Consider the following 27,750-nt stretch of genomic DNA (forward strand, 5'->3'; position numbering starts at 1 on the left):
CGATCCCAATACGAAGTTCGCGAACATCAGGGATATCCATCGGGCTCAAATCGAAGCGGGTGAAAAGGAGGTTATCACGGCTGAATCCAGCGACTCTGAATGCCCTAGTGAGGCTGGCAGCTGTATTGTAGTGGGTGTGGTTGAGGATCAATAGTTAATAGTAATGAGGAGGTTGGGTTGTGATCCCATCGTTTTTGTGGTGCCAGAAACAGGGGGGTGCCAGGAAGTGGGTATGTTGACTTACTCTAAAATTCCATGTGCTCGTAGGTCGTCGAATGCACTACGTACACTCTCTCCACCAGAAGTACGGATCATTTGTGCGAATCTCGCCCAATGAAGTCGCAATCGCGGACCCCGAGTCGTTTACTGCAATTCACAAGATTGGCTCTGGCTTCACCAAAGGGCCATGGTACTCTGATGTCATAGATGGGCGTGAGCCAGGCATTGTCTTCATCACCGATCCCAAGGAGCATGCTGTGAGGCGCAGGCTGTTTTCTAGAGCCTTTACGAGCCTCTCGCTGCGCGAGAATTGGGAGTTGGTTGTTCGAGAGAAGGTTGAATTAGCCGTAGACCGTATTCGGGCGGATGCTTTGAAGGGTAAAGCCGATATTCTCAAGTGGTGGATGCTCATGACGACGGACGTTATTGCCCACTTGTCTTTTGGCGAGTCTTTCAAGACACTAGAACTCGGCGAGGTCAGTTTAACAAATCTTGGATGGACGTAACGCTGAATTCTATTAGAAAAGCTCCTACATCCACGCGTTGGAAATGCTCTTCACAGCTTCAATGTTTCGACGCGAAGTGCCCTGGCTATTCTATCTCGCCCAATGTCTACCCTTTCAGTACCCCAAGGAGCTTGCAAACGCGGGGCACATCATCGGCAAATATGCTAGTATGGCCACAAGCAGCCAAAAAGGCAATGGACATTCTGCAAACCTATTCAGTAACATGCAAGCTGCGTGTGATGAAAAGATCGAGTACAGCCTGACTCCGGAAAAGTTGCAGTCAGAGGCGACGAACCTCATCGTGGCAGGGTCCGATACCACCTCTATTACACTGACCTACCTAGTCTGGGTGGTGCTGAAGAGACCGACCCTCCGTCAAAATCTCGAAGCGGAGCTTCACAACCTCAGAGACGACGAGATCACCGACGCCGTTCTCGAGAAACTGCCGCTTCTCAACGCCGTTATCGAAGAGACGTTGCGCGTGTACGGGGCGGTTGCAGGTAACCTACCTAGGTCTGTACCTTCGGGTGGTGTGACGCTGGGTGGATTCTTCATTCCTGGTGGCATAGTTGTAGAGACGCAGGCGTACACGCTCCACCGTAACCCCAATGTTTTTCCAGACCCTGAGAGGTAAGATGCGTGGACTGTGCCGTGAACCCATCAAATTGGCAGATCAAGCTGATACCTGCGTAGATTCGACGAGACTCGGTTTCTGACTGAGAGATCGACGAAGGAGCAGAGGCGATCATTGTCTCCTTGGGGAGCTGGGACTCGGGTTTGTATTGGAGCACATTTAGCTCGCATGGAGTTACGACTTGCTGTGGCAGTTTTTTTCCGCAAATGTCGAGGCATAAGACTAGCTGACGACATGACCGATGATGTGATGGACATGCGCAATGTTTGGCTGATTAGTCCGGTTGGTCATCGTTGCGATGTCACACTCAAACAAAGGGAAGCTGCATTCTTATCTTAAAGTGTTGCAGTGGATGTGACTCCTATAAAGGAGTCTGCCGAAGGACCATACATGTAAGTCATCGCCGAATGTTATTTCTGGAGAGAATCAGGATTTGTTGAGTCTGAAAAATATGCGAGATCAGGCGTCTTCCAACTGTCACTGCCTGAGGTTCGACTACTTGGTTGAGCTGTGGAAGGCTTCTCGCAGCCCATGAGGCATTAGAGAGAATCCTGCTTTTAGATTTGCTTCGTATCAACCATGACTTATATAATTCTTAGAGCAACATAATTTTCTGTCTGTGTATCAAATTGCGCTCCAGATTCCCAATCATACAGCAGTCGCTAGTCTCTTAAGCACGCCTACCATTATCCTCAACCATTGTTACATGCGAAACAACTTTGTCTTCCTCGTGCTGCAATTGCTCCTGAACATCGTGCCTAACCTTCTCGTCCTCGGTAGGATAGGCGCGCTTGAACATGGTCCATAATGAGTGAGCAAAGAGATCATCCATGGATTCGATGCTTCGGCCCTTGAGCTCGGGCAGACAGAAAAAGACGAAAATGGCACCAATGTACGTCATGATGGAAAAGAACAAGAACGTGCCGTACTTCATGGTACTCAGCATGTGTGGTGTGGCCGAGGTGATACCGTAGTTGACGATCCAGTTTGTGAAGAGGCAGCAGGACATGCAGACCGATCGAACTCGCGCGGGGAAGATCTCAGCGGCTACGACGTATGGTGCTACTGAGTGCCCGAAAGACCAGCCGAAAGCGTAGAGATAAATCCTAGTCTCGTATTAGACGAAAATCTCTTTGAGACTGTGCGCTTCAAGAAACTCACATGATAATGCCCACAATGCCACCCGGAGTCGTTCCACTTCCAGGCTGAACATCGGAAAAGCGGAGAAAGAGACCAATGTAGAGCATAGCTGTAGCCTGAATGGTTGCTCCGATCATGAGTGGAAGACGACGTCCAACACGGTCAACAATGACAGTAACGTAGATTATGGTCGTTGCAAGCTTGACAACACCGTAGACGCCAGTCGTCAAAAGAGAACTCGAGCCTTTAGGTACTCCAATCATGGCGAAGATTTGGGGCGCAAAGTAGTTCAGGGAGTCAGTGCCTAAAGTTGCACACTGTCAGCTTACCCGCATACTATGACCTGAAGGGCAGCGGAGTGGTCCTACCTGTAAGCTTGTGGAACAGGAACAGCATGACGGCAAGGAAAAGTCGCCGCCGATTGCTGGCGTTGGTGACGATGTCTTTTACAACCACCACATAGCCATGACCTAAGAATAGGGGTCAACTTTGTTCTTCCGCATGCGTGTTTTCATGCCCTGTTTTTTATCATACCCTTGGCTTGGCTTTGCTCGGCTTCCGACTGGGCTAGAATTTCTAGATACTCTTGGTGTACGTAAGGGTGTTCGGCAGGCAGGCCTCTCAGCTTGCACAGGTTCTTAAGTCCGCGCTCTTGTTTCCCTTTCGAAATGAGGGCTCGTGGGGTCTCGACGACGACTATGTGAATGGTCACGTTAGTCTTTTTGGTCCAACTTGTGAGGTGCTGTATTATCGTGAGGACTTACACCAGATAAGAGTGAAGAGGAAGAAGCCTGGAATCAACTGAATGCCAAGAGCCAGCTGCCAAGCCTTGTTGTTGTCGGGGTCCTGATTGGGCCAAAGGCTGACTGCGTAGTTAACCCAAAAGGCAATCGCAAGTGCCAAGATGATCATCAAGTTGTACGATGTAGTAAGGGAGCCTCTGATCGACTTTGGGGAGTTTTCTGCCAGGTACTGGGGAGCCAACTGAAAGTTGTGCATTAGCCTCATCGCCGAAGTCTCGATAGGGTTGCAACAAGAGTACTTACCATTGAGGTCGCACCGATGGCTACACCAGCTAGGAGTCTTCCAGCGTAAAGAACATCCAGGTTGGGAACTTCTTGCATGGAGCAGCCTATAAGAAATAAAGCGGCCATTGATGTGACGGCCTTCTTCCTACCAAGGAAATCGGACAGAGGCGCTGCTAGCAAAGCACCGGCAGTCCCGCCGGCAGCGACTGAAGATGCCCTGTTAGAACTGATGTGTAAAATCAAATATCGGTTGAGGTTTACTTACGCATAGCTGCTATATTGCCCTCTGCATTGTGTTTCCGTCAGCAGTGGTTCCAACAAACGACAAACATAGCGATAAGGGGGAATGGCTTTACCTCTCGTGTTTGCTTCTTCTTCGCTTATTGTGTCAAACCCAAAGGCACGCCGGAAGGATGGAAACGTCATGATGCCCCCGATGTTTCCCTGGTCAAAACCGTATGAACATCCCGCAAAGGCTATTGTGATGCCTAACAGCAGAAGCTTAGAGTTAAAGATCTCCTTTGGATCCTTCTTCCAGTCGGGGGAAGCCCATAGTGATGTTCCACCACCCATTGTCGAAGAGAGTATTCCGGCGAAGGTCGATAGGGGTTAGGTATCGTGTTGCAAGAAGCTGAGTTCGGCGGGCCAGAAATTCTGTACTGTTGGCTCTCTGTTGGTCCGAGATCAAGTTCACAAGAAGGTTGCAACTGTATCATATACCCGGATAAACTGACTCGACCCTGGTGCCAATTCACGAACTGGCCCTAGCACTCACCTTCCCCCATGGGGAGCAGTTCCAAGAGCCGAATTACCCCGCGTAATCCACAGCATTTCTCGAGCCATGTATGCATGGGGTGTCTATTGGGAAATCAACCAATACAATCATCGGGGAGAAGGCCGTAGTCATGAGGTGTCATCGGGTTGCATCGTGTTGCTATTTGACAGTGATTGATCGTCGCCCGTTCAATCTCTGGCTTGCCCCGTTTTCAGGAAGACCGACAATACCCTAAGCTGCCATTCTCGTGGCTGTGAGCGTTGTTTTGTTACCCTTAGACGGAATAGGAAATTCGGAGACTTGTCCTAGCCCAGAACTCTCCAAACGCCTGCGACACGGAGCATGGACGGGGGCTTCCCGGGAGGTTATGAATTGCGGGGCCGGAAATCTCGCCGGCGGGCGAAGGTGGTTGATTGCGGGGAAGGGTGGGAGGAGAGTTGCATGTCGAAGCGTAATTGGCAAACGTGGTTCGACTCAAGAAATACATGTAGACAGAACCTGGCTCTACAGGGTGATAATACCAGACTTGATGGCTGGATCGATACTAGACAACCTGACCGTTCGGACACTCTTCGGCCAGCTTTCTATTATCGGGTTAGACAAACTTCGATCTCCCAAACTCTTGCCAAACCACCCACACAACTAGGCCTACCATGTCCCCAAACCTACAGACTGCTGCCATCCCCGCGGCAACGGTTCAGTCCCATGCATCCAACCTACTCCAACTGCCCGACAAGACCCTACTATGCGTCTGGTTCGGGGGCTCCCAGGAAGGCCTCCCGGATATTAGCATCTGGCTATCTCGTCAAGAGCCTGGAACAACTTCCTGGTCGACGCCTCAGAAGATATCTTCTGACACCAACCGCAGCTGCCAGAACCCGGTGCTTTTCCGAGCACCCAAGACGGGAGATATCTGGCTCTTCCACACCTCTCAAGATGCGGGCAACCAAGATGGGGCCATCGTAATGGCCCGCACTTCAAGCGACAATGGCAAGACGTGGTCATCGCCCCGCTATCCCCTGAAAGGTGTCACTGGGGCTTTTGTGCGCCAACCTCTCGTCGTTCTCGGGGATGATACTTGGGTCCTTCCAGTTTTCCACTGCAGATCAACACCAGGTCAGAGGTGGATTGGGAACAATGATATCTCTGCGGTGTTCTACTCCAAAGACGAGGGTCAAACATGGATAGAGAATGTGGTGCCTAATAGCATTGGCTCTGTCCATATGAATATCATCGCACCAAAGAGCGAAGGTTCTGAATATGTAGCATTCTTTCGCAGTCGGTGGGCAGACAATGTCTACCGTTCAACATCGCCAGATGGCCTGAACTGGGCTCCTCCCAAGCCGACATCTCTTCCGAATCCCAACAGCGGTATCTGCGCCGCACGGCTAGCATCAGGTAAACTGGCCATCGTATTCAACCGCTCCTCCGCCGAGCCTGACATGGCCAAGCGAGAGGGCCTCTATGACGACATCACACCCGAAGATGACAAGAGACCGAATCAAGCTTCGGTGAATGGCAAAAATGCAATTTGGGGAACCCCGCGTAAAACGCTTACGGTTGCTGTGTCCAGCGACGATGGATTGACATGGAAGGAGAAGGTCCTTGAGGAAGGCGATGGGTTTTGCATGACGAACAATTCCATCGAGAAGACGAATCGGGAGTTGAGCTATCCTAGCATCTTTGTTGAGAAGGAAAGTGTGCATGTTGCTTTTACATTCCATCGCCAGTATATCAAATATGTTAGAATAGGCGATATAGAGGGTTGGGTAGATCAAGCATAGCTTCACATGGCTGAGGCCTAAGGGTGGCTATGAAAATCACGATCGTTATGCTTCATGATTAATGGCTGCACTTCATGCTTTGTAGAGAATTCGTCTCAACTTTATTCACCTCTAAGAGGACGACCTGGGAAACATGATGGAGTAGTACTTCTTGACTTGCAAAACGAAATTAAACATGTGTTACTCGATGCTCGTCACTGTAGCGAACGCGTGCTGAACGATCTTAGTTGAGGTAGTAATCCATTGAACTTAACGAAATCTGATCAATGATCTATTGCTAAAGTGACTATTTGCTCCACGACCTTTGCTTTTCCGTCTCTCCGAGTACACCGAGTGTTTCTAAAGCCCATATCTTAGTTGCGTCGCCGAGTGGAAGATACGGCCGCCTCATCTCCCACGATGACTCGTCGGTGAGCCCGATATCGCGACCAAAGAAGTGCCAGGCACCGTATTTTGTCAAGGCAATTCCCTTCTTACAAGCCCATTCCGCGTTTGCCACATCATATTGCAGTTTCAGGGACTCATCAGCCTTCCCATCCTTCCACAGGTCGTACACTGCTGACGTTGAACCGGGAAAGATGTTTCCCATGCCCGTTACGCAGCCACTTCCTCCAGCCTGTAGCGTTGGAAGAAGGTAGTCGCTGCTGCCACCAAAAACACCAAATTGCTCATGTGTAAACTTGCTGGTCAAGCGAGTCACCTTGCCGACGTTACCGCAGGTCAGCTTCACAGCCACGATGTTGGGATGCGACGCGAGAGCAGTAATCTGGTCGGAATCGAGATCCACGCCAGACGTGACGCCAGGGAAATTGTAGATGACAATCGGAATAGGAGAGTTATCCGCAACATCTCGGTAAAATCCCAATATCGCGTCACTTGATAGGGCTTTAGCCCAGTAGCTGGGCGGGAGCAAAAGTCCAAAGCTTGCGCCCGCTGCGCCGGCATCTTTGGCGTTGAGGACGGCTTCGCGGGTAGATTCTGCAGATATGCCAGCTACAATAGGGTAGTCAGGCTTTCCAAGGTCTTTGACAGCGCGCACCGCTGTTTGGAGAATAGCCTTGCGCTCGTCTGCTGTCAGAAGAACGAGTTCGCCGTTGGTTCCGAGGTAGACGAGACCGTGCATACCAGCGCGGACTAAGGCTTGACATTGCTTGTAAAGTGCGTCATGGTCTACGGGTTGCAGAGGATCGCCGGCTTTGTAGATTGTGACAACGGGGGTGTAGACCCCTGGCGGGAGGGGCTTTGACTTGGGTGCGATGGTGCTGGAAGGCATTGTGAAGGTGTTTGCAAGCGTGAGGAGAAGGAAATGATACAACACAAGCTAGATCCAGCAGAAAGATGATACTCGTGATCTTGGGACGTAATTGAATATGAGGAATGGGATGCGTGCCATTTCACTTTTGGTCGGGAAAGTCAACCCCTCCTAATATTCGACTCCAATTCTGAGATGCGGAGATAGTCGCGGAAAGACTTCCTCGGCCAGCTTATGGCGAAGAATCACATCCCACACGGCTTCTGCTCCGATCACGCAACCAGCTTGCTCTTTCCTACCTGCATGGAAAACCTTCATCCAGTGGACCAGTAGTAGCGAACATGTTTGAGGATTCGTAAGAAGTCATGTGGTTACGAGCAAGAATCAAATCCTCCTGGCGATGGTCGCTTACCCGCTATCCACATCGGCGAGAATGCCGAAACATGGGGAACGAGCGTGCGGAGCTTACAGGGGTGGCAAAGCACCGGCCGGAATGACGGGGATGTCGCGATCTGTGAGGCGATCCGAGATGCCATTAGGTCTCAGACAAACGCGGTGTAGGGGTTAATAGGGTTTGACGGTGGCTGTGGCAACTTTGGGAATTGGTAAATGGGATCTAAACATCAGGCTACACCATTTTCAACGTCCTTGACCAAACACCCTCTCGCAAAAGAGATCTCAGGCGCCTTGTTACTAGTAGACTTTCGGAATGTGTTTGTAAACCGGCGAGAAGCGAGTCCGACCGCCAGCAATTTTCGAAACACAATGACGACAAAGCCAGAGGAGAGTGAGAGAGCCACGATAAGTGTGACTGATCTCAGCAAGCACAACACCAAGTCGGACTGCTGGATAGCAGTACACTCCAAAGTCTGGGATATCACGGACTTCATCAACGAGCATCCGGGAGGTCCGTCGGGTGAGTCTAGCACAACCTGCTAGTCTAGGTCTTTGGGAAACTGACGAATGAGCACTTGTCAGTTCTTCTGAAGTGCGCTGGCTCAAATGCCACAAAGATATTCGATGAAGTCCACGCACCAGATATCCTGGAGGAGCTACCAGACGAGAAGTTCATCGGCATACTGAAAGATGCCACTCCAGACGTGCCTGCAGCAGCATCGCAACCAGAGGGTGTTAATGGCACATTATCTGCCCCCGCCGAGACTTCGAAGCACTCTTCTGCCGACGAAGACACCATCCCGCCTCTAGAGTCCATTATCGGTGCGCCAGATCTAGAAGTTGTGGCCTCGAAAGCGCTGACGCCAAAGACATGGGCCTTCTACTCATCTGCGGCTACCGATCTGATCACACACCGAAACAATAAGCAGCTCACAAGAAGAATTATGATCCGGCCAAGGATTCTAAGAAATGTCTCGTATATTGATATGAAGACGAACATTCTTGGATTCGAAAGCTCGGCCCCGTTCTTCATCTCGCCTGCCGCGATGGCAAAGCTTGTGCATCCAGATGGCGAGCTGGCTCTCAGTCGCGGTGCAGCAAATGAAGGAATTATTCAATGTGTGAGTATCCAACAGAAAGCAGCCGATAGGTGCCGCAGCTAATCAAGGGCATTAGATTTCGAGCAATGCATCCTACACCCTCAAGTCTATCGTATCCGCCGCGCCGCCGTCACAGCCCTTCTTCTTCCAGCTTTACATCAACTCAGAACGTCACAAGACGATCGAGATCCTCCGATCGGCACGTGCACTGGGCATAAAAGCAATTTTCGTGACCGTCGATGCCCCCGTCCCTGGAAAGAGAGAGGCAGACGAGCGTGCAGCTCAAGCAGGAACGATCCGAGCAGCCATTAGCGGCGCTGAAAGTAGCAAGGACAAGAAAGGCAGCGGACTCGGCCGCTTAATGGCGCAATACATCGACAAGTCGATTACATGGGAGGATCTAACCTGGATCAGAGAGGCTAGCGGAGTACCAATCGTCCTCAAGGGTGTCCAAACTGCAGATGATGTCAGGTTAGCGGTTGAGTACGGGGTTGAAGCAGTCTTCCTGAGCAACCATGGTGGTCGATCTCTGGATGGGTAAGTTTTGAATCTCGAGCTATCACTGGAGATTGGCAGACAAACTGACAATGGTTGGACAAAAGATCGCAAGCCTCTATCCTAGTTCTGCTAGAGCTTCGAGAACAGTGTCCCGAAATTTTCGAGAAGCTCGAAGTCTACATCGATGGCGGTTTCGAGCGTGGCTCGGATATCCTCAAAGCAATCGCCCTCGGAGCTACAGCTGTGGGCATCGGGCGACCGTTCTTGTACTCTCTCGTGTATGGTCAAGATGGTGTAGAGCATCTCTCTCAAAGTAAGTCCTCGTTGCTTGTCATCTGATCTATTCGGGTATACGCTGACCATTGAACGCGCATTAGTTCTGAAAGACGAGTTGGAGACTTCGATGAGACTTTGTGGCATTACCAGCCTCAGTCAAGCTGTCCCCGCGATGGTGAACACTCTAGATATTGATCATTTGGTAGTTTCTGAGGATAGAGCACGGCAAAAGAAGCCTATGAGAAGGCCAAGGTCAAAGCTCTAGGCTGTGAATAGGCCCGCATAGATACCATGGCAATCATACATCAGTCCTCTCATGATCACAACCGTGGGATGCGAATGGTAGCAAGATGTTGAGGAAACTGAGGATTGGGTCGATGTAGTTTGAAACCACTGAGGCAAGCGGAGCAAATCATGACACTTCTTATGTCTTCGAAACGTATGGCATGATACATGTTGGTACTCAAAGTACTTGTTAGCACTTTGCCAATGACCAGGATAGCCGATAGAGTCGGACACGAGCATCATGCGGAGTAGAGTTGGGAAAGCAGTGGTGGATTGCATGATTATTAGGCTGATCGCTCTATGGGGAGATCATGCCTTAAGAGTCTTCGCAAATGCCTCAACGGCCTCCAAAATCGTACCATCAGGTTCCAGACCCAAGCCATAAGCCCTGCTCACATCAAACCGAGCAGCCCATGTCTCCACAATAGCCAAGATGGCGGCATCCTTCTTTTCTTCGATGAGTGCCAATGATTCTTTGCCACCGACCTTCTCCACCGCATCAAGAATCTCCTGCACCGTAACGGTGATACCAGGTAAGTTAACGACTCTCGATTCCCCAAACTTCTCTTTCGGCACATCCTTAACCTTAACAAGGTTCTTCACGACCGTAGCGGGGCTACAGACCCAGACTTCAAGATCACGGCTAACAGGCAACACATTTTTGATGCCCTTCAGAGTCTCACGAACAATACCTGACGCGAAACTCGATGCCGCAGCAGAAGGCGCGCCAGGTCGCACTGTGACTGTAGGAAGTCGCACAATGCGGCCGTCGATGAGCCCACGCCGCGAGAAGTCCTCCACTAGCAACTCGATAATCAGCTTCTCGGTGCCGTACGATGTCCGCGGCTTCGGCACAGTCTCGCTCTCGATAACAGGCTGACGCGGACCATAGACTGCACACGAACTAGTAAAGACGACCGTGGTGCCGGGGTAATTATTCCGGAGGTGATCGAGGACGGCTCGGACGGAATCGAGATTGACTTTGAGGCCTAGGTCGAGGTTCGCTTCCGCCCCGCCGGACATGAGGCCGTGCAGGAGGTAGACAGCTGAGAACTGCCTCGAGAGCAGAGAGCTCACTGCTGCCGGGTCGGTGAGGTCGGCTTTCAAGGAATTGATCTTGTTGCCTCCTCCTGCCACGTCGGCGGGGATGGGGGGCTCGATTACATCTGTGATTGTAAGGGTTGCTGAGGGGTCGTATTTGATGAGGGCAGAGACTAGGGCCTGGCCAACGAAGCCTGCGGCGCCAGTTACGAGGAATTCGTTTGACATTTTGGCTCAACTTTTGGTATGCAACTCTCTAGAGAAGGTCTTGTGGAAGCAAAGTTCTACCGTCAGGGAATCTTCACGCGTCTCGTCACAAAAGAGACGCGATCGCGTGCCCCTCGGCTTTAACTGATCCGATTTCGCTGTGCCGTCATGAGGGGTACAGTTTGCACGCATGGGTACGTTGTCGGAGCTTCTCCTCATACCTCTGTCGCCTGGACATTTACCGAACATATCCGATGACTGAGGAACGGATATGCTGCCACACGCGAAGGTCAGACTTCAGAACATGTAGGTCGGACAGCTCGCCGATGCAGGTCGTCTAATCCGGGCATCGGTGAGTATGCCGATCATCCCACCGGTGGATCTCTGTCCGGGAGCTTCCCCGCACTGAGTAAGAGGGGCATCGCGCAGTCGGAGGTGGTGGGGGTGGTGAGGGATCCCGGCGACAGAGCTGAAGGCCGATGAAGTGATGCCGAAGAGCGAGGTGAAATGACGTGATGGTACAAAACAAACCCTCGGGGATCCGTATGAATTGGTTGAGAATTGCTACAGAGCGCCAACTGCCAGCGGAATCAAGCTCAATCAAGCCGAATTGACAGACCTATCTAAAGACAATTTGGGGTCAATACATGTAATATGGAATACGTGAGGTCAGTACCGCAATGATCCCAAGCACAATCGCTCATGAATTGTCATAAAATTGCCCCCCTATTCACTAGAGCCGACTATCATAAGCATTGAAGCTATTTTTGAGAAGCTAATAGTCATCACGTAGACTCGGCAATACAGGCCTGAAGGTCTCCAAAATCATCCTCGGATGCATGACCTTTGGTTCCTCCAAATGGGAGGGCTCACCATGGGTCCTTGATGAAGAAGAGGGACTCCAGATCTTGAAGGCAGCATATGACAACGGCATCAATACTTGGGACACGGCAGACACATATTCAAACGGAAAGTCCGAGGTGATCATCGGCAAGGCTCTGAAGAAGTTCAACATTCCGCGCCAAAAAGTCGTCATTCTCTCCAAAATCTTCAACCCCGTTCCAGACGATGACTCCAGGCCCGCCAGCGTCAATGATGGTCCACTCGTGAATCAGATGGGTCTGAGCAGGAAACACGTCTTCCATGCCGTCGACCAGTGTCTTGAACGTCTTGGCACGGATTACATCGGTAAGACTATTACGAGTAGCCCAACGAGAAACGTGCCAGATGCTGATAACCCGTAGATGTTCTTCAGATCCACCGCCTCGACCGCGAAACACCTCCCGAGGAAATCATGCGAGCCCTCCACGACGTCGTCCAGTCCGGAAAAGTCCGCTACATTGGCGCCTCGTCCATGTATACATGGGAGTTTGCCCGCCTGCAGTACATCGCCCGGTCCAACGGCTGGACAGAGTTCGTCTCAATGCAACCATTCTACAACCTTCTCTACCGCGAAGAGGAGCGGGAAATGCTGCCGTTCTGCCGAGCAAGCGGTGTCGGTGTGATCCCATGGTCACCGATTGCTCGCGGACTGCTGGCGAAGCCCCTCGCCAAAGAGAATGATGAAGGAACCTCGCTGCGTAGTCAGACAGATAAGAAGACGCAGGCGTGGTTTGCGGATGCGAACCTGGATATCGTAAACCGGGTCGAGGAGATTGCGAAGAAGAAGGGTGTCAGCATGGCCCTTGTATCAACTGCGTGGGTGCTGCAGCAGGGATGTTGGCCAATCGTAGGCTTGAGTTCCGAGAAGAGGATCAAAGAGACGATAGGGGCACTCAAGGTAAAGCTGACAGAGGAGGAACTGAAATATCTGGAGAGCGAGTACCGACCCAGGAGTATTCAGGGTATGTAGATAATTACAAACGTACGAATGGGAGGCTTTGGGAACCAAGGGATAGCTACGAAGCCCGTTTTCTTTGGTGATCATGAACCAGGTCTTCCCATCTGATACTCCACGTTTGCGAAATCTTGACCACCAATTGTTGCACCATCCGCGTTTAGCGATGTCATGTCGAACTGGAATACTGGGGACAGACCAAAACTCATGTCATAGTCAAAGAAAAACTCTCCCTCTGGGCCCATGAGAGTCCCATCAGCACTACCACCAGCAAGCTGGGGATCGATGACTTGTGACTGGTCCCCGTTGACCGGTTGCGTATTCAATACCTGCGCTGATGTATCTCCACGGCCAGATTTCAACGTCCTAGCCATGCGCTCGAGACCAGGCGCCATGAGATTAGCTAAATGCCACTGACCAGCTGGTAGAGATCGGAAGTGCCGCACGAGGCTTGTGGTCAGGTTCCAGACGCGGTCCGGCTCGATCAAGTCTCCACCGTACTTGACTGCCACCTTAATGAGGAACATGCAGGCAAATGCCGTCATGCAGTGCAGGTACGAGGGCATTCCCACTACCCCTGCGGCGACGTCCGGGTCGGTGATGATGAAGTCAATGGTTGATGTCGCTACCGAGATAGCTGTTGCGGCGCAGTCGAGGAAGTGGTGCGGTATTGGGCTGTCTCCAGAAAGGCCCCGGAAGATGTGAGAATAAAGATGGAGTTTGGCGAAGTGAAAGTGTAGGAGAGCCCCTTTGCGAGGGAAGCGGCCTATGTGTTGATATTGTTCTATGGTGAATTAGTACAACCATCGTCACAATATTGAGCAGAGGACTGACGCACCTGATAGCGTTTCAGACCAATGTTTGATCCAGTGGTCGAGCTCCTTGTTGAAGTGAGTGATTTGGTGGACGTAGGCTCGTGGCGTCGGTTGACCCTTGTCAGGCCCGAATAGCTCTCGTATGCTACCAATAATGCCCAGGAGGGCAACTTGACTTGCGAGGCGCTTGTCCTCCTCAGTCGATACCGGTGATCGGAGAAAGCTCTCCCATTGTTGCATGGACGAGTCCTCCTGCACAATCGCCGGTCTCCCATACAAGGTGGCAAGATGTTGGTCGCAAATGTTCAATATGTACCACAACCGTGCCCCATCGGCAGCCTCCTCGCTCTTCTCTTGTATGGCGCGGGTATAGCTGTTGTGTAGATTACATTCCGCCGCTCTCCTGATTGCATACCCAGACAACATCCAAGACATGTCAGAGAGCCAGTACGACGCCACGCACATGGCGCGGAGGTAGTCACGGTTCACTCGCCGATCAAACATTGATCTCTCTGTGAGCCTCCTGAACTCCGAGCTGCAGATACCATACAGGCTGTTTGCTTGTGGATCATGCAGCGCGGCAACTGTTAGGGTCGCCGCAGCCAGTATAGGGCTTTTGCGACGCAACTCATCCAGTTGTTGGTACTTGCACCCCACGCCATACATGAAAGCATCGAGGCGGTCTCGATAAAGACGGAAAAGGCGTTCGGCATCGTCTAGGCGCAGGGCACCTCGGGCAATGAAGTCATCTTGGGCCGGACTGGAATGGCCCTCCGGGGCGTCTGGCGATCTGAGCGCCCTCAGCTTTGTAAGAGCGTAGAGTGAGTGGATCGGTACGTGGGGGAGGTTTTCGTCTTCTGGGGATATTTTGGGGGAGTTGTCGCACGAGGGACCGTGGTTGTCCTGCCCGGCCACGCCGAAACGGGTTGCGTTGGCAGCCAGCCCGGGGCCAGACCGGCTCTGCTGTGACGGGGACTCAGCTGCTTTCTGAAGCGTTGAACTCTGTAGTGCCGCTGGCTCAGGTAGCCCCATCTTCTTGGTGACTTCTCTCAACGTGTTGTGCAGGTTCTCAATGTCTTGTAAGACTGCTTCGTTGTACCTTTAAATGGTAAGTCGACTCAACGCCTCATCTCTCTTTAGGTCTTCGCTGGGGTCTTACTGTGTTTTCTCGTCGATGATGCTCTGCAGGTTCTTGCCCAAAACACAACCCAGATTTCTTTCGGAACATCGCCGACATGGTGGTCCGCTCTCGTCCATTAGACATTTGATCTTGGAGCTTGGTTAGACTTGAGGCTCTTTCAACCCTTCGATCCAGATGATGATCGCCTTTGCATACCTTGTGCTTTCTACAGGCTGCACAAGCCTTGATCTTTCGGGAAATTTGCGGAAAAGACTGCTCCCCGTTCCCGGCCGTCATCAACTTTACAGGTCTAAAGTATCAGTGTGTGATCTGCAAACCGTAGACAAGAACTGTTTATCCTACCGTCATAAACTCCATGTTGTCATTGGCATCAGACCATGTTCTCTTCGCCATGGTGGAAACCTCGAGCCTCCGGATGAGGCTGGCTGTAGAATCTCGCACTCGAATCTCGCTTGGCTAGTTGGAGTCATCGGCCGTGAGGAGGATGAAAAGAGGAGAAGTTCGGCTCCAAAACACGCAATGGCCCGCGCGAGTCGACCGCGTGGTCGGCACTTGTGTGGAGAAAAGAACAGGGGGCCAACGCTGTCGAGACTCAAGGGGGTGAGATCGAATGGCTTCCCTCCCCCGACAGCTTAGAAAGCAGTTGGAGATGATTGAAGGCTCGGAGTTGACCCCGCTTCCCCGCATAAAGCTGGGATCCGTCTCCCAACGTTGTCCATCTTTGCGAGGTTACATCCAATTCAACCTCATTTATAATTGAGCCTAACGTTTCTCCTTTCGAACTGTGAACAGAACATGGTGAACTGAGTTACACTCTCTGTTTAGGTCTCGATCGGTTGTTGATGTGGACAAAAAATCTTTTCTTCTGAGTGCGAAGCTCGTTTTGAACTCAGTGCAGACTACCTACAGCAGCACTTCACCGAACAAGAGAAGTTCTGTCAAAAGAAAGATGACAACGCCAATTCGAAACCATGATGCACTGCAATTTGAAATCGGACAGCCTCAGCCAATGTATTGAGCGCATATATGCTCGTTGGGCTGGAGGCTGATGGCTCCCGTCAATCTTCAAGGAGGCGAACAAGCTTTGGGGGGCTGAAACACTGCGACGATGGATACCCCTATTCTTCTTCGGCTTCTGCAGAAGCGATCCAGAAGCAGGCGTGAAAGAAGCTTTGCCTAGTCGCTCATACATGGACTAGTGCTGCCCAATGGCAGCATTTGACCGGTCCATCTCGGGTTCCCAAGCCTGGCCACGAACCTGGTTGATGGCGGCAGTACTGAGCTGCCCACCCCGAAATCATAAGGTTAGCATTGCACTCCATGTCATTGGCCTGGAGGTGGAATTTTCTTACAGAGCTGTCCCCTGCTGCCGAAAGCTTGGGGAGATGAACGACGCGTCGTCTCAACATCGAAAGCTTCCATCTCTTGACAGTCATGTCTCCAATCTTCTACTTTATTGCCCAAAAAGAGCCCAGAAGGGGACTGGGCGTCCGGAGCTTCTTTTCATTCATCGCTATTCCCTAGCGGAATGAACAAAACTCCGTCGACCCCATGATCGCGCCATGATGGTACTTCAACTTTTTATAGCAGCTCTTGCTGTGACGCATGCCCTCGCTAGCCCCTTGAGCGGCCGGCCTTGTGGAAACGACTCCACCGCAAAGCAGGGTCATCGGAATCTCTTATACGTAACGAATTGGGGGATTTATGGTGCGGGCTACCACCCCGATAGCCTTCCTGTAGAAGACATTACGCATGTGCTATACGCTTTCGCAGATATAACATCGAACGGAACAGTGTAAGTCTCGCGTCTTCTTTCGAACTTGAGTTCCGATCCTGATCCACGTCCCTGTCTAGCGTCTCATCAGATCCATGGGCCGACACCGGAAAGCCTTTTGGCAACGAAAGCACCACAGAGCCTGGCCATAACGCTGACGGCCTGGTTAAACAGCTCTACCTGAAGAAAATGGCCAACCGCAACATGAAAGTCATACTATCCATAGGCGGCTACAACTGGTCACCCAAATTCGAACCCGTCGCTGCCGACAAATTTCGCCGCGCAACCTTTGTTTCCTCCGCCATCAATCTCATGGCAGACTTTGGGATGGATGGCATCGATATCGACTACGAGTACCCAAACACTACTGAAAAGAATCAAAATTGCGTAAAGCTCCTGTCCGAACTTCGCACAGGTTTGGACGACTTTTCGAAGAGCAACGCAGGCGGATACCACTTCACTCTAGGTTTTCCTGCACCAGCAGGTCCTCAAAACTACAAAGCATTTGACTTCCAAGAGATGGACAAGTCTCTCGACTTCTGGTCACTCATGGCATTTGATTTTGCCGGTGCCTGGGAGAACGTCACAGGCCACCAGTCCAATGTCTTCCGCAGCAAGCGAAACCCGCAGAGCACCAAGGCGAGCGTCGAGAGGGCCTTCGAGGACTACGTTGAAGAAGGAAGGATCTCTCCTGCCAAGATCAACTTAGGTATGCCCTTATACGGTCGCGCCTTCGGCAACACCAAGGGTTTGGGGAAATCGTACAGCGGACTACCGAATGGTACGCTCGGCCAAGCTGGAATCTACCTCTACAAAGACCTCCCTAGGCCCGGTTCGACGGTCCATTGGGACAGTGCAGTCAAGGCCACGTACTCATACAACAACGCGACGCGAGAGCTGGTGACGTTTGACAATATAAGAAGCACAAAGTACAAGCAGGCTTATATCAAGAAGAAGAAACTAGGTGGTGCCATGTTCTGGGAGGCTACGGGCGATAAGGCAGGTGACGAGAGTCTGGTTCGCAGTATGGCGAAGGGGATGGGCAAACTTGAGAAGTCGCAGAACTTGCTGTGGTACCCGACTTCTCAGTACGACAACATTCGCAATGGGATGAAAACAAAATTTATTGTGCCTCCAAGCAATAGATCATAAAATTCGCCGAAAATCACGGGCTACATGAATTCATTGAGCTTTTCAAAGTCGGGGTATGTGTGCAGATGCAAGTAAATGTGATCATGCGAAAACGTTGGGATAGAAGTGATTTGGGTGCTTGTGAGGCGGGAAAATTAAACTATTGTCTATCAATTTTGAAGATAAAAGCATCTCGACGATTGTGTGTAAGTGGAGGCAGTAGAGAGGCATATGGGCTTTATAGTTCTGCACCACTGCCTGCGTTTGTCATGCTTTTGCGCCGTATCGATTTCGCTGTGATCGCATTAGTGTGATCATCCTGGTGCAGCTCCAGCTAGGTAGCCACCTGTGCCACTATTAAGTGCCCAAGCCTGATGAGGGGTATGCAAGGTGTAGTGCGATTAAAGCTACAAACACAAGACCTCCATTAATGCAGACCGTTCATGTCCCTGAAAAGTGTGATAGCATGAGCTGATCTGGGTAAAATAGTGCGAGCCAATCCCCGTCATCAGCGTCCGAGGCTGACGCAAGGCAAGACATCGAGCACATCTTCATTGGAGCTGAAGGTGTCTTAGTCTGTCAAGAGGCTGGCTGAGGTTGAGTCCGTCAAGTATTGCGACACCTGCAGGTCGCCCAAGATTGATTGAACGCGGGCCCAAGCGTTTCTCCCCGCAGGATTGGACGAGGTACGCGGTGGCCATTCACAAAATGTGTCCTTCATGTAATTCCTTGTTGACAATCACGCTAGACTAAACGTCCATTACATTTCCCCGCTTCAATAGTCGCTTTCCGGGGCCCAGGTAACATGGCCCAGATCGCAGTCTGGAACCCAGTCCGTTGGATAAGCCTAGCTTGAGCGGCTAGCTGGCTGACTTTCATCACATTTGTTCCATGGGAATTGTGATATGTACATATTTTGTGAGACAACTCAGCTTAGCATTTGGTCTCGGGATATTCCCTTACCCGAGATAGGAAAGGTTAAGTTTCAATCCATGACTGCGTCTGGTTAACATCTTGCTGTCCACGTGCGCTCAGCTGGGACAATATCTTGACTTCACACACGACAACAAGTTATGAAAGAGTCTCGATCAATTATCCCACTCAGTTACTAGGACCGCAAGACTGATAGATGAGGTGGCAGCGACGCAACAAGACTAGCTTCTTTCCGCCTGCCCTGCTTGAAAACACGGAAGCGTACATGTACATGTAATGTCGGGTTCAGGAGCGGACTCGAACAGACATCAATAGTCAGAGTTCACTCCTCTTTGGGATTGAATTATACACAGCTGAGCTGTAGTCGAATGAGTAACTTTGAACCATAGTTTGCATGGCCACAGCTGGAACGGACTCAAGGACATAAAGACTGGATGGGATCGCCCTCAATTCCAGGGTCCTGTCAGGAACAAAAGCAAAGCACAGATACCTTCGGACTGTTAGCTTTAATCCCATTCTATTCAGGTCCAATTTTCCACCATCTTTCAAAATGGTCACGTACAGCATCACAGTCCAGAACCAGTCTGGTTCTCAGCAGCAGTATGTCCTCTTCAACAAGCCACCAGTGGTTACTGGCAGAGTCCAGGGCCAAATTTGGTCCAACGTCTTTGCGACTGGAAACACCCCCAGAGGCTCCCGGACGAACTTTACATTCTCCGGCCAGTACTCTGCTGTTGTTGCAACTTCCCAGGGCAGCCCTTCATCGGGTGTTCAGGTCAACGTGAGCGGCGAAAAAGATGTCACCCTCGGTTCTGTCAAGAATGACGGGACCGCCGTCCCAGGCAGCACTCTGCAGCTTATTGTCGCTGGAGACGCACCGCAATTCAGCAACAATCCTCTTCCTAACAGCGCCTTCTCGAATGCCTTTGAAATCCAAACCGGCAATGATTTTACTTTTGCCCAAGCTAAGCAGGGTTAGTTCTCTTATTCCGAATATTGGAGGTCAAGCTATGCATAAAACTGAGCTGAATGTCATGTCAGGAAACTACCTAATCGGTCTTGGAGTTTCCAGGACTGGCAATGGCCAGGATGGACCTTTGGCTGCTTTCGTTCCCGAGCCCAGTGTACGATACCAAATTCAGCCTCTCAACACCTACTACTTGACAGTTGGCAGCTACCGCAAAGGAGAATTTATTGATGTGAGCATGATCGGAGGCAGCATTGTGGCTGTTGACTTCAATAGGTTGCAGTCCAACGTGGTTATCGTTCACGACGACCGTGGCAACCTTCAAATCCAGGCCTAGTAATGGATTGGATTTAGTTATTTAGGAATATCACGGATCAAAATCAATCACTAGAGTCGTTTTGACATAACTAGAAGCATCGAACTTGTACCTTACCCTCAGTGGAGACGCTATCTACGACTAGGTGCTTACTTGTCTTCGTCGGTAATGCGAAATTCAGCACGCGATTCTTTCCTCGGCCGCAATTATCCTGTCGACATTACGAGCAACGTTCATTTCGACAGCGTCGTTGTGACTGTGATCATGTTTCTCCGCTTTCGGTGAAGGGTGTGGATAACCCGTCTGTTGCGATGCTGGGGACGGAGCACGTCATCGGAACTCGCGCACGGAGGACTCTTCGCCCATCCGGCGAGCCTGGTTTGCAACGCCGGAAGACGGGCATGCGGCTTATCTAAGAGCCAAACTTTTAAAGTCTTGTCCTTGGAGGCTGCACGATGACATTTGCTTCCCATTTCCAATGGAATGGTCAATTGAGCGACAAGCCTCAATCGAATTAAATCGCAATGCAGCTCACGACGTCAGCGCTGGCTTCGGCGGCTTTGTTCCTCAGCTGCAGTGTTGCGGCACAAGGCGATGCTCAGACGCCTCTCGTCGGCCCCGCCCGGGATGCCATATCGCCGTCTTCACGGCCAAACATTGTCTTCGTCTTGACCGATGATCAGGACCTGCACATGAACTCTTTAGAGTACATCCCGCTGATTCAGAAACGGCTTATTGAAGAAGGGACATTGTACAAGAAACATTTCTGCACGACGGCAGTTTGCTGCCCGTCGCGTGCGAGTTTATGGACTGGCAAATTGGCTCATAACACCAACGTCACCGACCTCAACCCACCATACGGTAAGAGATTCACTCGTCCAGTTATCTGACTGACAGAAGACGGGGCTTATGAGCATACACTAATTGGTTTTGCAGGTGGTTTCCCCATTTTTGTGAAAAATGGCCACAATGAGAACTATCTCCCCATTTGGCTACAAAAGGCCGGATACAGCACCTATTACACGGGTAAAATGTTCAATGCCCATACTGTTTGGAACTATGACAGCCCGCACTTGAAGGGCTGGAACTCCTCTGTGAGTGTCCTGCTTTACTAGTCAACCAATCTCCCCTGCTGACTTTGTTTCAGGATTTCCTCCTGGACCCTAACACCTATGACTACTACAACGCCACCTTCCAGCGTGACCATGAGAAGCCGGTCAACCATCTCGGCGAGTACTCGACGGATCTAGTGGCCGAGAAGGCCTACGGGTTCCTGGATGAAGCTGTAGATGCCGGCAAGCCCTTCTTCCTTGGCATTGCTCCCATCGCACCTCACAGCAATGTCAACTCCAGTATCCTTCTCCCAGTCAAGGGCCCAGACGACGATGTGCCCGTCTCTGATGACAAGTTCAGGGTCAGCATCCCGTTAGCTGCTAAGAGGCATGAGCACCTCTTTGAGGATGCCAAGGTTCCGAGAACAGAAAACTTTAACCCTGACAAGCCTTCGGGCGCCGACTGGGTTCGTCGCCAGCCCAAGCTCACGGATGAGAACGTGGCATACAACGATAAGCACTATCAAGGACGTCTACGTGCCCTACAAGCAGTCGATGAGCTTGTTGATGGTCTCGTGGAGAGATTGGAAAGGCATGGCATCCTGGACACCACCTACATCTTCTACACGACGGACAACGGCTACCACATTAGCCAGCACCGGCTGCAGCCCGGCAAGGAGTGTGGATACGAGGAAGATATCAATATTCCACTGATCGTTCGTGGACCTGGTGTTCCCAAGGGAGGCGTGACTGAAGCCGTAACGGCCCACGTTGACCTCGTTCCCACCATCCTGTCGCTCGCGGGTGCCCCGTTGAGAGCCGACTTTGATGGAGCCCCGATCCCGCTCTCGACAAAGGACCTGACGGAGTCCCCCTTGACTCGCGAGCACGTTAATGTTGAGTACTGGGGCTGGGCAATCACTGAGAGCAAGTTCGGCTTCAATGGCGATGACACGAAGCGCATCTTCAACAACACGTACAAGTCGCTGAGGGTTGTTGGGGAGGGCTACAACCTCTACTACTCTGTTTGGTGCACCAACGAGCACGAGCTGTATGATATGACTGTAAGTTTGCTTAAATCCGTGGTTGACATCCTGCATGTGAAGAAGTAGAGCGTATGTGCTGATAATTTGCCCAATCTAGACGGACCCCGGCCAGCTTCGCAACCTCTTGCACGCCGACGAGGCCGCCCTTGCTGCAGGCGCGACCATTCTCGGCTACCCTCTCAAGAAGGTCCTACCCAGACTCGACTCCCTACTCTTCGTTCTCAAGTCTTGCAAGGGCACGACATGCTCGCAGCCATGGAAGGCATTACACCCTACAGGAAACGTCGGCAGTCTACTCGAAGCCCTCGCACCGCGCTTTGACGAGTTCTACACCCAGCAGACGCGTGTGCAGTTTGATCACTGCGAGCTGGGTCACATTGTCGAGGCCGAAGGGCCGCAGTTTGAGCATGATGGAGCTGTGTACTGGAAGGGTTCCAAGTGGAGCGACTGGACCTGAGCACCCTTGGCTGTATGTAGGAAGCTGTTCTGAGGCATCGCCGGATAATGAAAGCTGAATGGACTACCTACCACTTGCCGATTATCTGCCCTTCGTACGAGAGTAGTGGGGTTCTACAGCATCAAAAGGCGGTGAAAATTCCCTCAGCCAAGGTCTGCAAGTGTAACATGTCCAGCAGCGTGACCGTGCGTGATCTCGAACAATCGCAACGTGACGGAGGCAACGGCACGCGGCTAACTGCTCGATCAAGGGCCCGCCGTGCGACATCATGACCCCTCTTCCCCCACATTGAGATCCGCTTCGGAACTAGGAATTTAAGCTCCCTTGCTTTCCGAAACTAGGAAAACCAACATTCCCCCAACTCCGACCAGCTTAGACTTCGGGAAACGCTTGACATCTTAAAGCAAGTGATCCCTGACGTAAGACTACTCGATTCGTCATCATCTGATGGAAAAAGGTGGTTGTAGCTTGGGTGGGACACTCTACGGAAAACATCTCAGTTTTGACGACGACTTTCCCACGCCTTAATTCCGTGCGCATCCAACGTTCACCTCTACTAAACGCGAAGTCCATTCCCAAATAAATCGCTATGGCGCCGTATCAAGGTCATTGTAACTGTGGCTCGGTGAAGGTCACAGTCAACAAGAAGCCGGATAACATCGTCATCTGTCATTGGTAACTCCACCATTCGCATTGCCTCCACAGCTGCCAATCGGGGGACACAAGTTGACACGATAGAAAATTTCAGTTCAAACTGCAAACGAGCTGGTGGCCGTACGTTGGAATTCGACATCTTTATATTTTCTAAACTGACTGCAATGGAAACATATAGCCTTCTCCATGAACCTATTTGTCGACGATGGTGAATGGGAGATCGATGATAGCCAAAACACGCTCAAAGAATACCAGGACTCAAACACTGATTCTGGAAACACCATTCAGGTAAGTTGAAACTCTTCCTCTCATAAGGTAGAAACCGTCTCTGACATTACGTTTCCAGCGATGTTTTTGCGGAAAGTGTGGAAGGTAAAGCTATCAACGACTTAGGTGACCTGTCCATCCTGTACTGACGTATCTGGCAGTCCTGTCAAGACCACAACAAAGGCGATTCCGGGCAAAGCTCTCATTAAGGCGTCGTTGTTTGATGACATCCCAACGGAGAAGAGGGAAGTGTACGGACAGAAGGCAATCAACTGGGCGTAGCGGATGATGTAACCGAATTTGAAGTTACGGAATGTGGCGTTTGAGGCGAGAGGGGGCGCACTTTGGCGGATGAGGCTGGGTAAAAGTGACCGAAGATAGGCAGATTGTCGATATCTGTGTTTGATATTGAATTCAGAAAAAACTAGATGGCATTTCGCTTCCATCCAGAATCTGTCAAACGATGAGAGAAAAGGTATTCCAACTGCCCGAATGAAGCAAAAAGTCTATAGTGATCGCCTTTGTCAATTACTCGTCCGCCTCCCTAAACGTTCAAGTCCGCCCCTGTATGCCCAAACTCGCTCTTATACGTCGTATCTATGATCCCAGTATCTACAATTCTCGTATCGGTGCGATTGGAAGGGAAGGTGCGGTTGAATCCCTGATACGGACCCAGACTTGGCGGGAGATCCTGGACTCTCGTTCCCCAGTCACTCTCACGCCGGCCAAGAGTAAGCACCAGCTCCTGACCCTCAGTGAAGAACTTATGATCAACCCAGCTTTTTCTGTAAGGCTGACCATTCAAAGTCGCCTTTTGGATGTAGATGTTGCGGTAGGTCGGATCAAAATTGATGTTGCGGACCTTGGCCGTCCTGCCTGTTTGCGGGTGCGTGATTTCGAGGCTCTCAAAGAAGGGTGGAATGATCAGATACACATCTTGCCCGGGGTTTGGGAAGAGACCCATCATGGAGAAGGCCAGGAATGATCCCATGGCCCCGCTATCATCGTTACCGGGAAGCCCGGCTGGGTCAGGTGAAAAGAATGAAGGGATGTAGAAGTGGGCTCGTCTTGCTGAGAGAGCTGGACGACCGGCGTAATGGTACTGGAAGACTGTGAGGAAGGCTGGCTCGTTGCCAATGTAGGTGATGTTTTGGTCATGCAAGAAGTTGAGCCTCCGAACAAAGGCGTCCGGACCTCCGAGAGTGTTGATGAGCGTTCCTTGGTCGTGAGGAACAAAGCTATCGAGGTTAGTTACTAGAGGTTCCCATTGCCAATCGCATTCCATGTCAACTTACAAGCCATATTCCCAAAGACTACTCTCAAATGTTTCTGGGCCGTTGTTCTGTAGGGAACAGGAGCTTTGACCGTCTAGATTACTGCAGTTGAGCGGATTCTGGTATGCCCAAGTCTGATTAAGGAACTTGGGCTCGAAGAATCCTCTGAACCCTGTGTCGGTACCGTTGAAGAAAGCTGATTTCTGGTCCTGCTTGTACAGATTGCGCCAGTTGCTACTCGAGGAAAGATACTTCTCCCGATCGTCCCCATGTCCCATCCGGTCAGCCATGGAGGCGATGCAGAAGTCGTTATAGCTGTACTCGAGTGTTCGTGAGACGCTCCTCGTTAGTGTTCCGAATCCCTTGACGTCGAAATCTTGCACAGGGATGTAACCCAATTTCTTCCAGCTATCCATGCCGCCGCGGCCGTTGACGCTCCAGTCAAACGGTTCTTCATCTGCATCCTTCTTCACTGCTTCATAGCCCAGTTCCCAGTCAATGCCTTCAGTGATGTTCTTCAAATAGGCGTCTGCTAGAACGTTGTCCGCGTTGGATCCTCCTTGAGTGAGGCCCTTGCACAAGCTCATACGGCAGTCCGGCAGCCAGCCGAGGTGAACATATGTGTCGATGAGAGACCGGATCATTTGCGCGACCGAAGTTGGATCGATGATTACCAGAAATGGGATCTGGGAGCGGAACGAATCCCACAGACAGTAAAATGAGTCCCAGTAAGGCTCATCGCTTTTCCATAAGGGATTCTCGCCGGTGTAGTTTTGCGGATTGACCATGGTCCGATAGATGCCGCTATAGAAGTTCCTCGCAAATGACTCGTTCACGCGATCAGTGTTGATCTTGATGGGACTGAGCTTGCGACGCCATATTGCTGTTGCTTCACCCGACACCCGCTCAAAGTTGTAATCCGAAATTTCACCCTCAGCATGTTCGCACGCCCGCTGCTCACTGATGAAGCTTGTCGCAACACGCGCGGTGATAGGCTGATCCGCAGACTTGAATCGCACAAAAGCGCCGCCGGGTAAGGGGTACCCGTTGATTGACCGCGAGATAGTCATGTTCTTGACTTCTGTGCTCGCGCGACTGTCTGCAAAGATACCCGTGTCAAGAATCTCAGCGCCATTAAAGTCGGTGCAAAAGTGAAGGACAAAGGTGCCGCTACCAAAACTCGGTTGGAAACGCGCGTTGCCCGTGATGCGTCCCGATTTCGCGTCCACATTGATAGTTGCGTTGTCTTGCCTCGTGTCGCCGAGATCTGAGAGGTCTTGGAGAATAAGAGGCTGTCCTGCTTGAGGGAAGTTGAATCTTATAAGAGATGCTCGCTCAGTCGTCGTCATTTCTACCCTGATACCGGTTTTAAGGGTGATATTGAAGAGTCCTGGCTTTGCGATTACGTCTTTTTCGTTGAAGTAGCCGTATTTCGCTCTTGACTTCTTCGGAAATGTGCACCAGTTGATGACTCCGCTCGGGCAAGTTGTGTACGCGAATAGAGGAAAGTTTCCAAGGGAAGGTTGTCCGCCGGTACCAGAATCGTGCATTGTTGAAAAGCCGGTGACCGGGTTCCCATCCAGAGTGAAGCCGCCTTGATTCGAGCTACTGTTCGTATCCGCAGATGCCTTTGCCATGCCATAGGGTAGTGTCGCACCCACGAAGACGTTGCCACCATTCCTCGAGCCGATGAGAGGATCAACATACTTCAAGGCATCGAAATCATCCAATGCCTCAACTGCGGCTGAGTTCGTCAAGTCTGCAGAGGATGAGCCGGAAACCCAGTTCGATGCAGCTTGTACCGCGTCGTGAGCTGCATGTGAGGCTGCGTGAGACAGCGAAGGTAGATGGGTGTCTGGCATAAGCCACCAGCGAAACAACGCCGCGGCGCCATGGAAAGACCACAACTCGCTCCACATCATGAGTCCTGGTTGATGATGTGTTTGCTACCTTGACGAATGGAGTCTAAAGTCTGCAACGACAACCGCGTTGAAAATTCCCCATCGTACCTTATCATACAAGTAGTAAATGGCTGTTCCGGCCAACACGTGACGAAACGTCAAAGCTAAAGTTGGTCTCAAGTTCAGTAAAGTTTCCTTCGAGCTCTGCTGAGAACGTCCTGCATACCACTCATGCCAGCTTGAGGCGGCCATTGGGCATCATGGCGTAAACGGCGAAAACCGGCCATCGTGCACCGCGATTCCAACCCCGCAGTAGGACTTGTCATGGGCTAGATAGTGTAAACTCTCTCTTCATTTTGATGGTTGCATTGAATCTCTTAGCTTCAAAGATGCTTCAATAAGTTGAGGTCGCACGCGGCAATCGAATAACGTGGTCTCGGTCCCGTCGTCGCATTGATCGAAAGCCCGCTTGGACCCGACAGTTGCAAGAAAAATTCAAACAATGGGGCGGAAGGCAGGCATTGGCAGGTCTATCTCTTCGCGAATCCAACCGTTTCACATTGGAAACGAACCTTTTTTCCATTTCGTAGACTGAAAATGGGCGTTTCTCGTTATTTGTTTCCCTCCCGAGTCAGGATGCTTTGGTCCGTGGGGGCGGGTTGACGGCCGCCACCCTGCTTGCTTGCCGGCAAGATGGCTGAGTGTTACCTTCTTTGGGAGCCAGTTGTCGCATTTCGGCTTCGAGAAGCTCTGAGTAGAAGGCATGCGAATTGGACGAACTACAGCTGAGTTTGCTGCTACATAGTAGTACCTGTCTGCCCGCTTGGTCGGCCTGCCTTATGCTGATCGTAATGATGACCGTTCTTATTGGCTTTCGAGAATGTCACCGACCTTGCTCTCTGATCCAGGATACCATTCAAACGGGTCTCCTTGCATTGGAAGAGTGCTTCGGAGCTGAGCTGGCCTTGCCACAGTGGCCTAGAGCATATCCTAGTCTCCGGGAACTTGGCGTCACTTTCGACCACAGAAACGACTCAGGCCGTG

The 27,750-nt window shown here is 51.2% G+C and overlaps 13 protein-coding genes across 13 annotated transcripts; 8 read left to right on the forward strand and 5 right to left on the reverse strand.

The window, feature by feature from the left end:
* Positions 1-275: 275 nt before the first annotated feature.
* On the forward strand, positions 276-1,359 carry CTAM01_06988 (cytochrome P450; the record flags this gene model as incomplete). Its single annotated transcript, XM_060523013.1, has 2 exons — positions 276-695; positions 742-1,359. 2 exons carry the CDS (start codon positions 276-278, stop codon positions 1,357-1,359), a joined length of 1,038 nt encoding a protein of 345 aa, XP_060382144.1.
* Positions 1,360-2,029: 670 nt separating this feature from the next.
* Positions 2,030-4,100, reverse strand: CTAM01_06989 (quinate permease; the record flags this gene model as incomplete). The annotated part of the gene is made up of 8 exons (XM_060523014.1): positions 2,030-2,465; positions 2,521-2,803; positions 2,868-2,969; positions 3,034-3,195; positions 3,264-3,483; positions 3,546-3,733; positions 3,793-3,813; positions 3,884-4,100. The coding sequence occupies 8 exons, from the start codon at positions 4,098-4,100 to the stop codon at positions 2,030-2,032; spliced, it is 1,629 nt and encodes a 542-aa protein (XP_060382145.1).
* Positions 4,101-4,955: 855 nt separating this feature from the next.
* CTAM01_06990 (glycosyl hydrolase) lies at positions 4,956-6,086 on the forward strand (the record flags this gene model as incomplete). The annotated part of the gene is made up of 1 exon (XM_060523015.1): positions 4,956-6,086. One exon carries the CDS (start codon positions 4,956-4,958, stop codon positions 6,084-6,086), a length of 1,131 nt encoding a protein of 376 aa, XP_060382146.1.
* Positions 6,087-6,372: 286 nt separating this feature from the next.
* On the reverse strand, positions 6,373-7,359 carry CTAM01_06991 (dihydrodipicolinate synthase; the record flags this gene model as incomplete). The annotated part of the gene is made up of 1 exon (XM_060523016.1): positions 6,373-7,359. One exon carries the CDS (start codon positions 7,357-7,359, stop codon positions 6,373-6,375), a length of 987 nt encoding a protein of 328 aa, XP_060382147.1.
* Positions 7,360-8,103: 744 nt separating this feature from the next.
* Positions 8,104-9,873, forward strand: CTAM01_06992 (cytochrome b2; the record flags this gene model as incomplete). Its single annotated transcript, XM_060523017.1, has 5 exons — positions 8,104-8,254; positions 8,317-8,855; positions 8,911-9,371; positions 9,437-9,645; positions 9,710-9,873. 5 exons carry the CDS (start codon positions 8,104-8,106, stop codon positions 9,871-9,873), a joined length of 1,524 nt encoding a protein of 507 aa, XP_060382148.1.
* A 329-nt stretch (positions 9,874-10,202) lies between these two features.
* On the reverse strand, positions 10,203-11,162 carry CTAM01_06993 (NAD dependent epimerase/dehydratase; the record flags this gene model as incomplete). Its single annotated transcript, XM_060523018.1, has 1 exon — positions 10,203-11,162. One exon carries the CDS (start codon positions 11,160-11,162, stop codon positions 10,203-10,205), a length of 960 nt encoding a protein of 319 aa, XP_060382149.1.
* Positions 11,163-11,795: 633 nt separating this feature from the next.
* On the forward strand, positions 11,796-12,993 carry CTAM01_06994 (uncharacterized protein; the record flags this gene model as incomplete). The annotated part of the gene is made up of 3 exons (XM_060523019.1): positions 11,796-11,809; positions 11,935-12,329; positions 12,386-12,993. The coding sequence occupies 3 exons, from the start codon at positions 11,796-11,798 to the stop codon at positions 12,991-12,993; spliced, it is 1,017 nt and encodes a 338-aa protein (XP_060382150.1).
* Positions 12,994-13,064: 71 nt separating this feature from the next.
* On the reverse strand, positions 13,065-15,327 carry CTAM01_06995 (uncharacterized protein; the record flags this gene model as incomplete). The annotated part of the gene is made up of 5 exons (XM_060523020.1): positions 13,065-13,762; positions 13,817-14,892; positions 14,953-15,062; positions 15,130-15,213; positions 15,277-15,327. The coding sequence occupies 5 exons, from the start codon at positions 15,325-15,327 to the stop codon at positions 13,065-13,067; spliced, it is 2,019 nt and encodes a 672-aa protein (XP_060382151.1).
* Positions 15,328-16,496: 1,169 nt separating this feature from the next.
* Positions 16,497-17,860, forward strand: CTAM01_06996 (chitinase 1; the record flags this gene model as incomplete). Its single annotated transcript, XM_060523021.1, has 2 exons — positions 16,497-16,729; positions 16,789-17,860. 2 exons carry the CDS (start codon positions 16,497-16,499, stop codon positions 17,858-17,860), a joined length of 1,305 nt encoding a protein of 434 aa, XP_060382152.1.
* Positions 17,861-19,322: 1,462 nt separating this feature from the next.
* On the forward strand, positions 19,323-20,076 carry CTAM01_06997 (uncharacterized protein; the record flags this gene model as incomplete). The annotated part of the gene is made up of 2 exons (XM_060523022.1): positions 19,323-19,746; positions 19,814-20,076. The coding sequence occupies 2 exons, from the start codon at positions 19,323-19,325 to the stop codon at positions 20,074-20,076; spliced, it is 687 nt and encodes a 228-aa protein (XP_060382153.1).
* Positions 20,077-20,579: 503 nt separating this feature from the next.
* On the forward strand, positions 20,580-22,610 carry CTAM01_06998 (sulfatase; the record flags this gene model as incomplete). Its single annotated transcript, XM_060523023.1, has 4 exons — positions 20,580-20,916; positions 20,992-21,149; positions 21,203-22,171; positions 22,251-22,610. 4 exons carry the CDS (start codon positions 20,580-20,582, stop codon positions 22,608-22,610), a joined length of 1,824 nt encoding a protein of 607 aa, XP_060382154.1.
* Positions 22,611-23,199: 589 nt separating this feature from the next.
* CTAM01_06999 (uncharacterized protein) lies at positions 23,200-23,813 on the forward strand (the record flags this gene model as incomplete). Its single annotated transcript, XM_060523024.1, has 5 exons — positions 23,200-23,285; positions 23,359-23,384; positions 23,443-23,552; positions 23,611-23,636; positions 23,693-23,813. The coding sequence occupies 5 exons, from the start codon at positions 23,200-23,202 to the stop codon at positions 23,811-23,813; spliced, it is 369 nt and encodes a 122-aa protein (XP_060382155.1).
* Positions 23,814-24,075: 262 nt separating this feature from the next.
* Positions 24,076-26,724, reverse strand: CTAM01_07000 (glycosyl hydrolase family 92; the record flags this gene model as incomplete). Its single annotated transcript, XM_060523025.1, has 2 exons — positions 24,076-24,769; positions 24,827-26,724. 2 exons carry the CDS (start codon positions 26,722-26,724, stop codon positions 24,076-24,078), a joined length of 2,592 nt encoding a protein of 863 aa, XP_060382156.1.
* Positions 26,725-27,750: the final 1,026 nt, after the last annotated feature.

This window comes from Colletotrichum tamarilloi (assembly GCF_030869305.1).
Source record: "Colletotrichum tamarilloi strain Tom-12 chromosome Unknown Scaffold_21.1, whole genome shotgun sequence".
NCBI lineage: Eukaryota > Fungi > Ascomycota > Sordariomycetes > Glomerellales > Glomerellaceae > Colletotrichum > Colletotrichum tamarilloi.